The sequence below is a fragment of the Narcine bancroftii genome, chromosome 5 (assembly GCF_036971445.1).
Source record: "Narcine bancroftii isolate sNarBan1 chromosome 5, sNarBan1.hap1, whole genome shotgun sequence".
In the NCBI taxonomy this organism is placed as follows: Eukaryota; Metazoa; Chordata; class Chondrichthyes; order Torpediniformes; family Narcinidae; genus Narcine; species Narcine bancroftii.
Window position 1 is genome coordinate 85,648,414 of NC_091473.1, and position 16,049 is coordinate 85,664,462.

At 36.8% G+C, this 16,049-nt stretch overlaps 1 protein-coding gene across 3 annotated transcripts in view; it reads right to left on the reverse strand.

The window, feature by feature from the left end:
- The window catches only part of tprb (translocated promoter region b, nuclear basket protein), a 113,650-nt gene that overhangs the window by 39,777 nt on the left and 57,824 nt on the right, over positions 1-16,049 (reverse strand). For all 3 annotated transcript variants that reach the window (XM_069938183.1, XM_069938182.1, XM_069938184.1), the window contains exons 16-29: positions 14,278-14,429; positions 12,192-12,340; positions 11,179-11,341; positions 10,738-10,872; positions 10,245-10,385; positions 9,883-10,045; positions 6,933-7,096; positions 4,598-4,750; positions 3,690-3,806; positions 3,241-3,444; positions 2,038-2,222; positions 1,637-1,784; positions 1,287-1,424; positions 689-820 (exon numbers count right to left, since the gene is read on the reverse strand). In XM_069938183.1, the coding sequence (XP_069794284.1) occupies positions 689-820; positions 1,287-1,424; positions 1,637-1,784; positions 2,038-2,222; positions 3,241-3,444; positions 3,690-3,806; positions 4,598-4,750; positions 6,933-7,096; positions 9,883-10,045; positions 10,245-10,385; positions 10,738-10,872; positions 11,179-11,341; positions 12,192-12,340; positions 14,278-14,429 (2,144 nt within the window). The remainder of the gene's footprint in view (positions 1-688; positions 821-1,286; positions 1,425-1,636; positions 1,785-2,037; positions 2,223-3,240; positions 3,445-3,689; positions 3,807-4,597; positions 4,751-6,932; positions 7,097-9,882; positions 10,046-10,244; positions 10,386-10,737; positions 10,873-11,178; positions 11,342-12,191; positions 12,341-14,277; positions 14,430-16,049) is intronic.

Sequence of the window (16,049 nt, forward strand, 5' to 3'; positions counted from 1 at the left end):
GTGAATATGAGAGTCTCGGGTAGTTAGTGTGAACGGTTCCTTTGGTCGTTCAGCATTCTCACTGTCTCTGGGAAGAAGCTGTTTCTCAGCCCGGTGGTGCTGGCTCCAATTTCTTTCCCAACGTGAGCAGCTGAAAGCTGCTGTGTATGAAGTGGAAGGGTCCTCAATGATTTTGCATGCCCTCTTCAGTCAACGATAGGTAGGTGGGGAAGTCAACAAGAGGCCATTGTTTAAGGCGAGAATGAAAAGATTTTAAATGGGATCCAAGGGGCAAAATTTTCAGACAAGAGTGCTAGGTGTGGAAAGAACTGCCTAAGGTAGTACAGGAAAGTGCAGCAGTTGTGGTTAAAAGACATTTGAACAAGTATATGGTTAGGAAGGAAAAAGGCCAAAAGATATGAGCCAATTGCAAACAAACAGGATGTGTAGATCAGCATGGCTGATATCAAGATTGGTCAAGGGCCTGCTTCTGTACTGCACAACTGAATCTAAATAAACTCATTGCTATGACCAAAGTTAATGAGCACTTAGAAGGAATATAACTGTGAATGACTGGACAACAATGATAGATCCTATGTTTTAATTTTAAATTTAACCCATCGTTACGAATTTGGGCTCATCAGCTCAAAGCTATACAAATGGCAATGTGCCACTGAAGAGTGAATGTAATGAGCAAAGTAAAATATACCTGGGCACGGGCCTTCCAGCGTTTCAGATCTTCATCAAGCAGTTTCTTCTCTGCTTGCAACATACCACTTTTTTCACTGAGCTCAGTGTTGGATTCTTGAAGAGGCAGGATATCAGATTCCAGCTTACGAATCTAAGAATTGTATAACAAATATCGTTTAACCTGTAATCTCAAGTTTTTTCTACCAAAAAATTATTACAGCATTTTTCTTGAACAACAATTCATTTACTATTATATGTAGTAACAGAAATTTTAAGGCCAAGAACTGGATAAGCTGACAGAGACCTTTTAAATGAGCTTAATGAATACACCTCCTCTCTTAAGTGAGCAGAAATCCAATTGACAAAAGATCTCACAGTACCATTTGAAAGGGCAAAGCGAGTAAATTATGTCAATGAGTGGCTCAATGTTCTAAAGCCATGTCCAACTTGACATTGCTATTTCTAGGAGTGTGTTACGTGCCAAACAGCTCACAATTTTTAAACCTGTACAGCAATATTAAGCTGATATGCCTCATGTTACTTGCCATCAGTATCATGATTAAAATCATAATTCAAACCATTACCCAACTCATTTTAATTTTGGAAAGCATACTGACCTTTGCACGCGATTGTTGGAGTTCTTGTTCCAACCTTTCTTTCTCATCTCTCAGCATCTTATTGGTCTCAATTAGAACATTCATCGTCTCAGTCTTCTTCATTAATTCATCATGTTGTGCCAGTGTTTTAGCAGTTACCTATACAAAAAATTCAAACCATGAGACAAAATTGCACAAAGTTGTTTGCCAAAAACATTTAAGCAGGAAAAGCAAAACAGAAAAATATTTGGAATCTACAATTTCCAGTAATAACTTTAAACTCCAATAACAAGCACATTATCTGCCCAATATTCTATCCTGGTTCTTAATCTTTTCTGAAGAGATTTCATAACTCATGTTAGAAAATTTACCTGAACCTTTTCCCTTTCCAAGTTGAGACTATCCTGCACTTCCTTCAGTTCTCTCTCCAAATTCTCCATTCGCTGACGATAGCGCAGAACCTCAACTTGGGCAACTTCAAATCTTGTTTCTGCAATTTCTCTTTCTCGTCGCACAAACCTATCAAATGCAGATTTGTATAGCATGTTACCCATCTTGAAATTCTTACAGCTGTGCTTTTTCCTTTTACACATTTATAGCATCATTTCACCCACATGTTTAATGTCATAAAATTCAAGACAACTTAATTCATACTCCCATTCCAATTTCTTATGTTCCAAATGAAGCTTGCTACAAAGATTAAAATAGATGCAGGCAACACTTATCCTAAATACATACAGTTTCCATCATTAGCCAACACCATTACATTTACCTCAGAATTTCAAGTAGCTGTTCCTGGGACTTTCCTTCTTCATTAAAAGAGGTATTGAAGGAACTCTGATTTGTTTCTTGTACCGTGGTTACCATCCTGTTACTAAGGCCCTCCACTTGTTCAAGCAGCAGTTTGTTCTGTTTCTGCAGATCCTCACAACGTGTCGTCAATTTGGAAACTTCATCCTAGACAATGTTTCCATTGAAAATGTTAAACTTGTTTAATTCTATTTACTCTCATTTTAAAAAGGTGTTTATAAATTCAGTAATGGCCCCATTACCACTGGATTCAAAATTTGTTCTGAAAAAAGATTCAAAAGGACAATTCTGAAGCAACATAGCCTTGACACACAAGATACATGCTGGAATCTAAAGCTAAATATATTTTGGAATGCATCAATTATCTTCCTTCATGCTGAGTAGAATCAGAGAGGCAAAAGATTTTGTGCCAATTTCCATTTAAAAAGTATAGCTACTTTCCTCTGTCAGAAATCCAAATGGAATTTCTAAATCATGCACTGCCAGCTTCAATTCAACTCAATCTGTGCACATTTGAACATTTGATCCAAAGCCATAAATCAGATTTTTTTTTTAGTGTTGGGTGTTGCTTGAGACCAAGACCTCAAAAATAACATTATTCACTTTTTTCACATTGTGATTCACATAAAATTCTTTTTCAATTATTTGTTTACATCTCAGCAAATTTCAATAACATTGAGAAGGTGTCATCCAGGGACAGTGTAAAAACAAGGTACTTAAGCATGTGTTTGGAGTACTCATCAGCAAAATCAAGAGCTTTTGCTGTATCAATGATCTCCAATGCTCCAAGGATTAAAAAGGAATCACATGAAGTATAAAAATATAGGCAGCAAGGCCCAAAGAAAAATCATCTGACAGTGACATGACAGAAAATTGAGACTGTCCTCCCGAGACCAAGATCAGTCCGCAGCTTTGTATTGTAAATTTAAAAAATGAATTGGGTGTAGTCACATTAAATAGTGCCAAGGGGGACCACAAACAAAAAAAAGCAAGTGATTTTATCTGAGTTCAGCAGGGGCTGTTTGAATATTTCCTTTAATAAACAAAAAATAGCAAGTTTTCAGTAGGAGAGAGGTAATCTTAACCCTTCCCCCCCCCCCCCCGCCACCCCCCCACAATGACAAATATATATCAAGGAATTAACACAAGTTCCCAATGTACTTGCCTTCAATATTCTTTCAATTTCAGCCTTGGCAGCCTGACATTCCAACATCTGCGCCTCAGCCTTTTGAGAAACGTCTTCCAAATTCTGCCGGACCTGTGCATTTGATGAAACTTGCTCCTTGGCAATCTGCAGTGCTTCTACATCAGCAGCATGTAGCATCAGCTCACGTTCATATTTGTTTTGAGCTTCAGATGCTATCCTAGCCTAAAAAAAAAATTATATTTTAATTGTTAAACAAATACAAATTGTTAAACAAATTTTTTTGTAATTTTCTTGTTCAAAAATGGTAGTAATACTCCCAGAACTTCACCTGCAGATAAAGCTTAGATTGCACGAATGAGAACCAGAAATGTCAGCGCATTTTATAAACTTCAATCAAGCAATTTTAAAGTATTGATTAGTCATGATTCAAACAACAGAGCTTCTGTGCTGAATATAATTATACACACCTGTTCTTGACAATCAGCTCTTGCTTGCTGCTCATTGGTTACTGCAGTAGCGGCTCGCTGAACAGCATCCTGAAGCTCTGCCTGAAGACTGCTTAGATTTCTCCTCAGTTCAGATGTCTGCAATTAAAGTAGCAGAAGAATGCATTAAAATAAAGTTGCATCCAAGAAATTTCTGAGTGTAAAATGTGAACCAGAGAAAAACAATTACCAAGCATACATTATTAACATCAACACATGCTTTAAAAAGAAAATCTGATTTATGCCTAAGATTCCATGCATCTTTACATCAATTAGCATGAATGAAGGAAACTAACACCTTTTGGCTCACGTCATGACATATTCTCTTCAAAATCCACTCTAGCTTTATCAAGCTTTATCAAGCCACACATTTTAACAGAGAAATTAAAAATAATTGAAGCCTTTTGGGTAACTGCAATCCATTTTCTGCTGTTAAAAAGTAACATTTCTTTACACACTTTGTTTAACAGATCCCTTCATTGCTATTCCATTAGCTGATTCAAACAAAAGTCAATTCAAATCATCAGATTGATTAAAAACAACAGAGCATTTGATGAACTGGCAATGTTTATCACTGCAACAATGAGCTGAACAAATTTCATTTGTAAAGTTGGACATATCCTCTCATCTACTGTTCAATATTAAAGCCCAAAGTAAACAAAACATTTCCACAGACAAAATAAATTGTTCATTTTTCACAAGTTAGCAGAAAGAGTAAGCAAAACAAGCAATAAATAAAACAGAACACAAAAATCACATACCTTGACCACCTTGGAATTAAAACAATAAATCCTCTAAAATTCAACTACTTGTCCTTGGGTGTACACTTGAAGTATTTTATTGCACTGTAAAAAGGATTACAAATGCCATTTTCAATCAAGCGTCATTACCTGTTGCTCCAAATTTTCTATTGCTTTGTGCTTCTCATCAGTGAGAACTTGTTTCTCATTCTCAGCTTCCAACATACGCTTCTCTAATTGGGCCAGATATTCTGCAGACTCTTTGAGTCGAGATTCAACTGCAGCACGTACCTCTTCTGTAACCTGGGAATCGATAACATATATAAATACATTTTAAATTATTCAAAACATACTGATCATTTCTGGTAGGGCATATTAAATCAATCCCAGCCATTGAGTCAATTAATGGTCTCATGTTGAATTAGCTAAGAAAACAGATTTGGAAGGCACTTCAAATTTAATTCCCATTCAAGATAAAATGGTATAACAGAAGAATTGGGATGATCTATGGATCAAAATTTCAGACTAAAATATAATTGATTGTTCCTATTTCAGCACCTCCCAAATTCAGGGAGAAAACAATATACCAGAATTTATAACCCAAACTCAACAAGAGATCATCACACATTTCAACATCAGGGGCCAGTATATATGGATTCCAAATATACATACTCTTAATCTTGTTAATTTACACTGTAAGGGGGCATCAATTTTTAAAAAAAACATTTCCAGTGCAAAGTATCTCTGCCACTTAAATTCAATTAAGTTAATCTGCAGATGCAGGGGATGAGTGCAACACACAAGCGTGCCAGAGAAACTAAGCAGGTCACAGAGAAATTAAACGGTAGCCAACATTTTGGTTGAACGTTGGTTATCCTTCACTTCCCTTGGATGCTGTGTGACCTGCTGAGTTTCTCAAGCATTTAAATTCATTCTTTTGACAGGACATCAAGAATAGTTGGAACAATAAAATCAAATATCTAACTCAAAAATAGTAGGTCTTCAAAATCCAAATCATAATGCAATTTTTGAATAGGATACAGAGAGACTGCAAAGGGTAAATTGAGCAGACAAGAAGTTGGCAGATGGAACATGATGGGGCCAACCATTTTGTAAGAATGAAAAAACAAATTATTTAAGTGGAGCAAGATTGCAAAATGATGCAATATGAAGGAATTTGGATGGTAGTCCTGGCATTATGGATATGTCAGTTATTTAAGAATGTTAATGGAGTGTTGACATGTATACTGAATTACAGACCAACTTTAAAGGCCCCTGGAGGAATGCACAGTGTGATTGATATCTGGATTTTAAAAAGACAGGCTCTACAAGCAGTAATGAGAATGTTTATTTTGCTGATAATTGAAGATAAATTTAAAGAATGTGAGGTGACCTGAAAAATATTTTCAGGAGGAGGAATCAAAGGGTACAAGTTGAAAATGCTTCCCCTCATGGGGATCAAGAACTACAGGACATGGCTTCAGAAAGGGGGTTGGTGGGATTGCCTTTCAAGAAAGATGACGAGAGTTCCATCTCCAAGAGTCATAATTCTAAAATTTCCAAACCACAGAGCTGTGCAGGCACAGTCAGTGAATACATTCAGCACAATATTTTCTAGCAGTCAAAAAGTATGGGTATAGGGCAGAGATGGGGTATTGAGGCCAAGATTATCTTTCATAATTGTGGAGCAAATTCATTATCCTTTTTCTTTTTTTCCTCACGATTCACTCATAACAATAGAAAATAATACACTATTGACAAGAAGTTTGTGCTTTTTTTGCATTCGACTTGAGTGTTCTACAATTAAACCTTTTTGGCTCAATTTGGTAATTTATTAGAATGAATAATTGGAGTTCAGATTCCCACAGGAACCAATGTTTTTCTTTAAACTGGGAGATATTAGAGGAATTAAACCCAAATTAAAATTGAATATGTATCAAGTAAAATTTGTTCAAATTGCTTTGGCAATATCTAGAAAATGTATTGCTATAACTTGGAAGTCAGATGTTTATTTGGGAATGGATAGATGGCATGTTCAGAGTTCTACTTCAGAAAACTACTTTCAATTTCAGATAAATATCATACATTTTGTGAAATATGGAGCCCTTATTTACAAACTATTGGAATTAAAATTTAAATGAATCTCAAACATTCCCTTTCTCCTATTGGTCTTTATAAAATATATACATACATACACAAGTTTAAAAGTATTGGAAAATGAAGTGCTCCTGTTGTGGTTTTCCTGTACCTTTTTTTTTTATAAAGTTTGTGGAAGGTTGGGGAGAGTGGGGATTTAGAGGAAGATTTTCTTTATATATATATATATATATATATATATATACACACACACATACACACACACACACACCACATGTATTTGGATTAAGTTTGAAATATTGTGGTGTTTGTAAAGTGGTTTTATATTAAATAAAATTATATTTTAAAAAATTATACTTCTTTGAATTGAAGCTTGCTATCTATTAACCTGCTTCTCTTTACTAAGAGACTCCTCCAAACTAAGGACCATGTCTCTGTATTGTTCTAAATTGCTTGAAGTAGTCTTGAGGCGTTCTCTCAAGTCAGTTGCTTGCTCCTCAGCCTGTCTAAGCTGTGCTCGAAGGTTATCAACATCTTCAATATCAGTTTCACCTGGAAATAAACCAAGAGCAGTTTATGGAAATTTGCATCAACAGTAATTCTCACTATGGAGGCAACTTATTCCTAAAAATTATTCTTCACACTTCTCCAAAGGAAACCACCACAGTTCAGTTGCTAATCATCCAAGTGCATGAGTTTGAAAAGGGAAGAAAAATAAGGACACAAGTTGCATAAAATCCACCTAACCAGGATTATATCTGTTATTCTAGCAGCTCAGCTCTGTTCTGTTCTCAAGGGCATGAGGATGAAATATGCCCTCGCCAGTAACACACATAAATGATAGTGCAATGTGCAATAAGACACATAAAATGAACAATCGTGGAGTTATAGGTCCTCTTGGAAAGAGTGATGAGAGTATGATTGAGTTTCTCATACAGATGGAGGGTAAATGTTTGGTCTAAAATCAGTGTAGTATGCCTAAACAAGGAAACTTCAAGGGGATGAGGGAGAAGTTGGCCAGGGTAGATTGGGAAGACCAGATGGTTGAGGAACAGTGTAGGCCTTTCAAAGAGATTTTCACGGTGCTCAACAAAGGTATATTCCAATTAAAGCAAGGTCAGTAAGGATGGGAACAGACAGCTTTGGATAACTAAGAAATAAAGGATGGCATCAAATTAAAAGTTCCAAGTCACCAAGAGCCACCAATTAGGAACAGTGGGAAAACTTTAAAAAGCAAGGAAGAACCACAAAACAAGTAATAAAGAGAGGGAAGATTATGAAAAAAATATAGAATAGAAAAACAAACAATAAAAGTTTTTATAATTATATAAAGTGGAAGTAGGTGGCTTAAAGTGAAGGATGGTCTCTTGTAGGATGAGAAGAGAGAATTGATATTGGGAAATGAGGAAATAGATGATAATTTTGTGTCAGTCTTTGGAGATGAGGACCTGGATGCATTAGCTATCACTAAAGAGGTAGTGCTGAGAAAACTTGAGGTTCTGAAGGTTGACAATTCCTCTAATCCTGATGAAATGGATCCCAAGGCACTGAAAGAAATGGCAGAAGTTACAGTAAAGGCTTTGATAATATTTTACCAATATTCCTTGGACAGGTTCCAGCAGTTTGGAAGACAGCAAATGTCATGCCACTTTTCAAAAAGGATATAGGCAAAAGGTAGGGAACTATCAGCCAGTTAGTTTAACATCTGTAGTTGAGAAAATGCTTGAAGCTATAATTAAAGAAATAACGAGGCACCTGGAGCAAAATTAATAAATTAGGCAAATCCAACATGGATTCAGCAAAGACGGGTCAGGTTTGATGAACTGACTGAGTTCTTTGAGGATATGGCGAGCATAGTAGATAGAGAGGACTAGATAGACTTTGTTTACTTGGATTTCCAGAAGGTGTTCGATAAGGTGCCGCATAAAAGACATACACAAGATAAGGATGCATATAGTTTGGGGTGATGTATTAGCATTGATAGAGGATTAGTTAACCAACAGAAAGCAAAAAGTTGGGATAGAGGAGTGTTTTTCTGATTCACAATCAGTGGTGAGAGGGGTACCGCAGAGGTCAATACACATTAATGATCTGGAAGAGAAGACAAAATATAGTGTATCTAAGTTTGCTGATGACACCAAATTGAGTGGAAAAGGAAATTGTATAGAGGATACGGGGAGTCTGGAGAGATATAGATAGGTTTGGTGAGTCAGCAAGGGTCCAGTAGATGGAGTACAATGTCGGAAAATGTGAGGTTATCCACTTTGGAAGGAAAATCGGATTATTATTTCTGCTGTGCAGAAGAACTTGGGAGTGCTTGGGTATGAACAGCAAAAGATTGGTTTGCTGGTGGAGCAGGCTATCAAGAAGGCAAACGGAATGTTGTTCTTCATTGCTAGAAGGATTAAATTTAGGAGCAGGAAAGTTATGCTGGAGCTGTACAGAGTACTGGTGAGGCCATATCTGGAGTACTATGTACAGTTCTGGTCTCATGACTGAGGAAGGAGGTACAGTATTGGCTTTGGAAGCAGTAGAGGAGGTTCACCAAGTTGATTCAAGCTGAGGGGGAATAGCTAATGAGGAGAGATCGAGTCACCTGGGACTGAACTTGCTGGAATTTAGAAGAACGAGTGGGGATCTTATAGAAACTTATAAAATTATGAAAGGCATAGATAATATGGAGGTAGGCAGGTTATTTCCATTGGTGGGGGAGACCAGGACTTGGGGACATAGTTTTGGGATTTGGGGCAATAGATTTTGGACAGAAATGAGGAAAAATTACTTTTATCAAAGAGTGGTGAATCTAAGGAATTTGATGCCCATTAAATCAGTGGAGGCTACCTCAGTAAATATATTTAAGACAAGATTGAATAGATTTTTACATAGTGGGTAAAATAAGGGAAACGAGGAAAAGACAGGTACAATGGAGAAGAGCCCATCATCAGATCAGCCATGATCTCATTAAATGGCAGAGCAGGATCAAGGGACAGATGTCCTACTCCTGCACCTATTTCTTACTGTAGTAAAAACGTGAGCACATTTTAGTCAATAACATCAATTGAAAGCAATAATTTAGGTTGATATAATTAAGATCTCAAAAATGAAAAAAAAATCAAATTAAAATTATACAAAACTAAACCCGTAGGTACACTTTACACATAACCAACAAATATACAATCAGATACTTAAGATTGTGAACATGGAATGTAAGTCATAAATGAAGTATATCTGTTGAAGGACTAATCTACATTACAAATGGTAGTTGGGAGTGTGGCTGGGTAAAGGATTAAGATGGAAGAACATGGGTAAGTAGCTCCATGTTCACAAAAAGAGTTTACCTTTGGAATCACTTCCCAAAGTCTCTGCCAATTTAGTTTCCAGATTATTAAGTTGTAGCTTCAAGGCACTAATTTCTTTTTCTGAACTCTTCAGCAGCTCTTTTGTCTTTGTGTGAAGATTAGACTCTATTTCAAGCTGTTTCTTGACTTCCATAATTTGAATCTTCAAAAACAAAGCACAAATTAATAGACATCTAAAGCGAAATATCTGAAGAACCAATTGAGCAACAGTTAGATTGTAGTGCAATGATTTGTAATCCATTCTCTACTTTGCACACCCTAATTTGACCTTTTAATTTTGTCTCAACACATGACTGATTACTAATTATTATGATCAATATGATTTAAAAATATTAACTTACATCCTGGTTTCTAACAAGCAAATGATGTTGATCCACTTCATATTCACACTTTTTCTTCAGTTTTTCAATTTCACGTTCCTGTTTTTCAATCTGGCTGTTCAAACGCTGTCTGGTCTCAGTCTCTGCACGTTCCAAACTCAGCTATATATTGTCAAAAATCAAATGCAAACAGAATCTCTTAAAAATCAACCTACCAAGGGCTTGTTAAAAAAAAGAACTAAGTGCTTGTATTCTAGAATAGTCTCAATTCTCCCTCAAAACTACATTCCAGATTCCATGATTAATCAATGATAAACAACAGAATAATTTCCATCATGGCACAGTTTTTAAAAAAAAATACAAATACTCTTTAAAAACAGTTTTAATGTTCATTAGAAATTAAAAACGTTACCTACTCTCAATCATACTCGCAGCATAATATTGTAATTAATAACTCTTGTAATCTATAGTTAACATTTCTATTTCTGTCCATAATAAATTTTGAACAGGATACCTGAATAGCCTGTAAATTTGTTAATAACAAACTTTGTCCCCTGTGCTCTGCAAATTTTGAATCCCGCTCTTGCGTTAAGCGTATTTCTACCATCTTCAACATTTCTTTTTCTTTCCTCAAATTTTCTCCTCGAGTCTGTAAGGGAGTTGGAAAAGATTAATAACTGTTAAATGGCTCTGCTTTCAAAAATGATTCCAGTTAATTTCAAATGAAATCAAAACAAAATAGATTCAAAGGTCGAAAAACGAAAAATGGTATTATCAATATTTTAGCCATCCAAAGAGTTTGTTTTAGCATTTAATAAAAGTCAATTTTCACATAATGTTCATTGTTACGCAATATGTGAACAAAGTAAAAAATATCCAATTAATATACAGTAATAAATTACAACTGTAGCTGCATTAAGACTGGAAACAACCTTGACATTTTCTCTCGGCATACCTCCTCTAAAGCCAATTTTTCATTTGATGCTCGCAAATCTTGGGTCATGCTGTTTATTATGTGTTCTTGCTTCTGAACAGTCGTGGTAAGTTTTTGACATCTATCTCGCAATGAAGCTATTTCACGACGGAATCCATCTACATTGTTCTGCAGCATCTCATATCTAAATTTAAAAATCAATTCTTCTTTAAGTTTATGCCCATCCACAGCAAGTACACCAATAATGGAAAATATAACAATATTTCCCATCCTACTTGCTGCATTAGGACAGAAATGAAGTCTTCTCAATACTGTAAATACTCATGCTTTCTGGATCAATATTTTGGGACAAATTTGGTGGGGGGGGGTTTGACTTTTATGCAGGTCACACTTTTGACTGCACTAAGTACCATTGCCGTTCAAGGTGTCAGGAGCTCAGATGGCTGGGACTAGCTGACAAATCCACGTCTGGCGAGTCAGGAGATTGTGTGGGGGGTGGCTGGGCAAGGATCTGCATTTGGGATGTCTGGTGCTCAGGCGGGCATCCTGGGCGTCGGGAACTCAGATGGGCAGGCGGCTAGGGCATTGAGAGTTTCAGTGGGTGTGCAGCCAGGGGAAGGATCCAGAAATCAGGGTGTCTGGAGTTCAGAGGGGCAGGCGGCTTGGGTGAGGATCTGCTTTTGGGGCTTCGTGAGCTCAGATGGGCGGACGAGGGTCTATCTTTACATGGATCATATGGAAAATATGATTTTTGAGCTGGGGGGGGGGAGAACTATTACACTGGATCAACTACTACATGAGTGTACGTAGTAACAGTGCTCTGAGAATTTAGAATAGATGACAATTAGGACAGTAATGTTGGGTTAGAAAATTCAATTTATTCAGTAAATGAACTGAAGAGACACTTTCAAAATCAGAACACAGCAAGCAGTTTTGGAGACCTGACACTGGATTACTATATCAAGTAATATACTTTCTAAATAAGCAAGTCCTATAAAAACAAAGTAACTGTAGCTTTAATTCTCTACACATACCGTTTAGATGCAAATTCTAGTTGCGTTGACAATTTTGTGCTTTGGGTTCTCATCTGTGTCAGTTGATCTTGAAGTTTCTCATTCTGCTCATTTAACATTTTATCATTCTCTGCCTTTTCCTTTTTGTAATTTTCAAAATGTAATTGAAGCTGAAACAGTGAGTTTTAAAATAAGAATCTTGCAACTCTACAAAAATTTATTTTCTGCTTTTGGCAACCAGTTATCATTACAAGAGAAGCTTCTGCAATGAGTAGATTTAGGAATTTCAATCTCTCAGACCATTCTATCTTGCAGTGCTGGCAGAATGTTTCCTTCCAAGTTGAACATTATTTCAATTTGGAAATCTATCACTGATCATTCCTGAAATTCTCTACCCCAGCCATTCACAGCACATTGAAGTAAAAGTTTTGTTTTCTTTTCACCTCACGCAAAAAATTTTAAATTTTTTTTAATGTAGTCGATAGGAGAGAAATATGGAAGAAACCAAAACTTGACCGACTCACAGAGATGGGGACCCTTAAACTTTGAGCAGAGTCCTAAGGGACCATTGCTGAAAGAAGAGAATTCTGACGACGTGCTGGATGTATCACAGGCCACGAGGATGTCATCCTCTTACCTGTGTCTGGTATAGTTGAAATCCTCTTCTGTTAGTTTCATTGTTTAAATGAAGGCAATTTCAACTATGCTTGGCACAGGTCAGAGGATGCAGTTTTATTTATAAGAGCATTTTTTGAGTGCGGTTTTAAAATCAGAACATCGACCCAATTAGAAAACCAATTCAAGCAGCTTTAGAGAAAGATCCTTTGCAAGTGGCAGTAGGAGAGTGATCATAATTCAGTTAGATTTGACATTGTTATTGACAAGAGCAAAGGAAGAGATTAGCACTAGAAATAGCTATTAGAAGCCAATTCTATGACTGAAAACAAGGATGTGGTCCTAAATGATCACTTTGGTGTTTCACGATAAGGAGTATGGGGTATATAATGATAGAAACAAGGATGTAGTGAGGGCTAGTGGCAGGAAGTAGTACATATTAGGGCTTGATGTTTCTTTAAATAGACAATAGCTAAGTTCAAATCAGATGAGTTTGTTTGGCAATCTAGAGAATTTATCTTATTATAAAAGGCAAAAAAGTTATGCTAGAGAGGTGGAATAAATATGTAGAACCCATTTTAATCTGAGGTCAATAACTAAAGAGAATCAATGCAGGTTAATAGTTAAAAAGTTAGGGTGGGAAACAAAAGACAAAAATGTGGGTTGGAATCAACTATTCAAAGCCATGTGAATTTTTAAAAAAAAGTTTGGGATGAGCATTTGATACTCATGAAATCACGATTCAATCAGGGAAATGGGAAGTTGGGTTTGATGGAAGGGGAGCAAAGCCCAAATGGCCTCTTGCCCCCATAATGTCTATTTTCCATGGTCTTTCTAACTGCAGTCTCTAAAGCAATTTCCACTATCATTCAAATACTGGCTTCTTTAACTTTAGGTGCTTTGGGCCCAGATTCTGAGATTTCCTTATTGAAATCCCTCTTCCTTCAGTTCCTACTTATTTTTGGCTATGCTTTTGGTCATCTGCCCAAACTCCTGAGTCAGCAAATAGTGGTGAATGCAGCTCGATCTTGAGTTTTAAGAATAGACTGGATAGATACATGGATGGGAGAGGTCTGGATGGTATGGAGTTGGAGCAGGTCAGTGGGACTAGAGAAAAGAGTGGTCGGCAGATTAGAAGGTCTGAATGGCCTGTTTTCTGTGCTGTAGCGTTCTATGGTTTTCTGGTTCTAAAGTACAATTATTGGTGAATTAAACAGAATATAAATGGGTGGTTGAATTTTCAAATTACCTTACAGCTCACTTACTGATGCATGAATTATATGACATTCAATACAATATCCCCCCTCTCCCAAATGTCATGTTTTAACATTAATTCCATTATGAAAACAAGGTAAATTTTTAGGACAAATAAAATTAATCAAATATTCCCAAGCATTATAGAAGAAAATTGTTTCTTTGGAAATGCAAACAACTTATTGCATTGCTACCTAGTTTGAAGATAAATTCTTTTCTTATGTTTAACCCTTCATACCTCTTTTAATGCTGTCCTTGATTGAACAAGTTCTGCAGATTCCACTGTTGGAATTGGAGTTGGCGTGGAGCTGATTTGTGACAATTGTTTAGTTTGACCTGGAGACCGTTTTGGAGTGGATGAAATTAAAGGCATCTCTTCTGTTGTATTACCTAATTTAAGGAGGGAGGACAAGGGAAGACACTCTTAATTAAAGCTTTTAAAGTTTATTTTAAACTGGTCAAATGTGTAAAACTGGTCAAATGTGTAAAACTGGTCAAATGTGTAAAACTGGTCAAATGTGTAAAACTGGTCAAATGTGTAAAACTGGTCAAATGTGTAAAACTGGTCAAATGTGTAAAACTGGTCAAATGTGTAAAACTGGTCAAATGTGTAAAACTGGTCAAATGTGTAAAACTGGTCAAATGTGTAAAACTGGTCAAATGTGTAAAACTGGTCAAATGTGTAAAACTGGTCAAATGTGTAAAACTGGTCAAATGTGTAAAACTGGTCAAATGTGTAAAACTGGTCAAATGTGTAAAACTGGTCAAATGTGTAAAACTGGTCAAATGTGTAAAACTGGTCAAATGTGTAAAACTGGTCAAATGTGTAAAACTGGTCAAATGTGTAAAACTGGTCAAATGTGTAAAACTGGTCAAATGGCAGGTTTCCATCAATTTTTTCCTCGTCAGTCACCATAACTTTGAATGTCAAATAGCTTTTGCCATGCTGCAACTCTATGATTCCTTATCATTTTATCCAAAACCAAGGAGATGATTGTGGATTTCAGGAGGAAGTCTGGGGAATGCAACCCAGTCCTCATCAAGGGCTCACTAGTGGAGAGGGTCAAGAACTTCAAATTCCTGAGTGTCAACGTATCTGGGTAACTGTCCTGGAACCTCCACGTTGATGCAATTACAAAAAAGGCTCACCAGCAGCTATACTTTGTGAGGTGTCTGAGATGGATTGGTATGTCATTGAAGACTCTCGTAAACTTCTACAGGTGTACCGTGGAGCGCATTCTGGCTGGTTGCATCACTGTTTGGTATGGAGGTGCCACTCTCGGACAAGAATAAACTCCAGAGAGTAGTTAACTCGGCCTGCAACATCACAGGCACCAGACTTCACTCCATCGAGGAAATCTACAAGGTGGTGTCTTAAAAAATGCAACCTCTATCTTCAAAGACCCCAGACTTGCCCTCTTCACTCTGCTGCCACCAAGAAAGAGGTAGAGGAGCCGAAAGACAAGCACTCAGCAGCACAAGGACAGCTTCTTCCCCACTGCCATCAGATTCCTTAATAATCAGTTGAACCAGATACCACCTTACTTTTCATGCACTGTTATTGCTATTTTTTTAAGTAACGTCATAAGATGGTTATGATGCTGCCACAATATTCTGATCAAATATTTTTAGCGATAAAGGCTAAAAGCTAACCCTAGCTCTTTTAACTAAGTTTTTGCAGCTGTGAAATATCCTCTGGCATACCAAGTTCCTCCTATAATGAGGGTTAATTAGTACAATTCACTTCAATAAAACATAGGGGTGGCACAGTTGGCGTCCCAGCGATCGGGACAAGGGTTTGAATCCCACACTGTCTGAAAGGAGTTTGTGTCTGCAAGGGTTTTCCCTGGGGACTCTGCTTTCCTCCCACCATTCAAAACGTTCCAAGGGTATAGGTTAATTGGGTGTAAACTGGCCTGTTACCATGCTGCATGTCTAAATTTAAATTTAGACAAATTAAAAAAATTTAAATACTCATGTCTTCTGCATCCACATGGAGGTTTAAGTTCA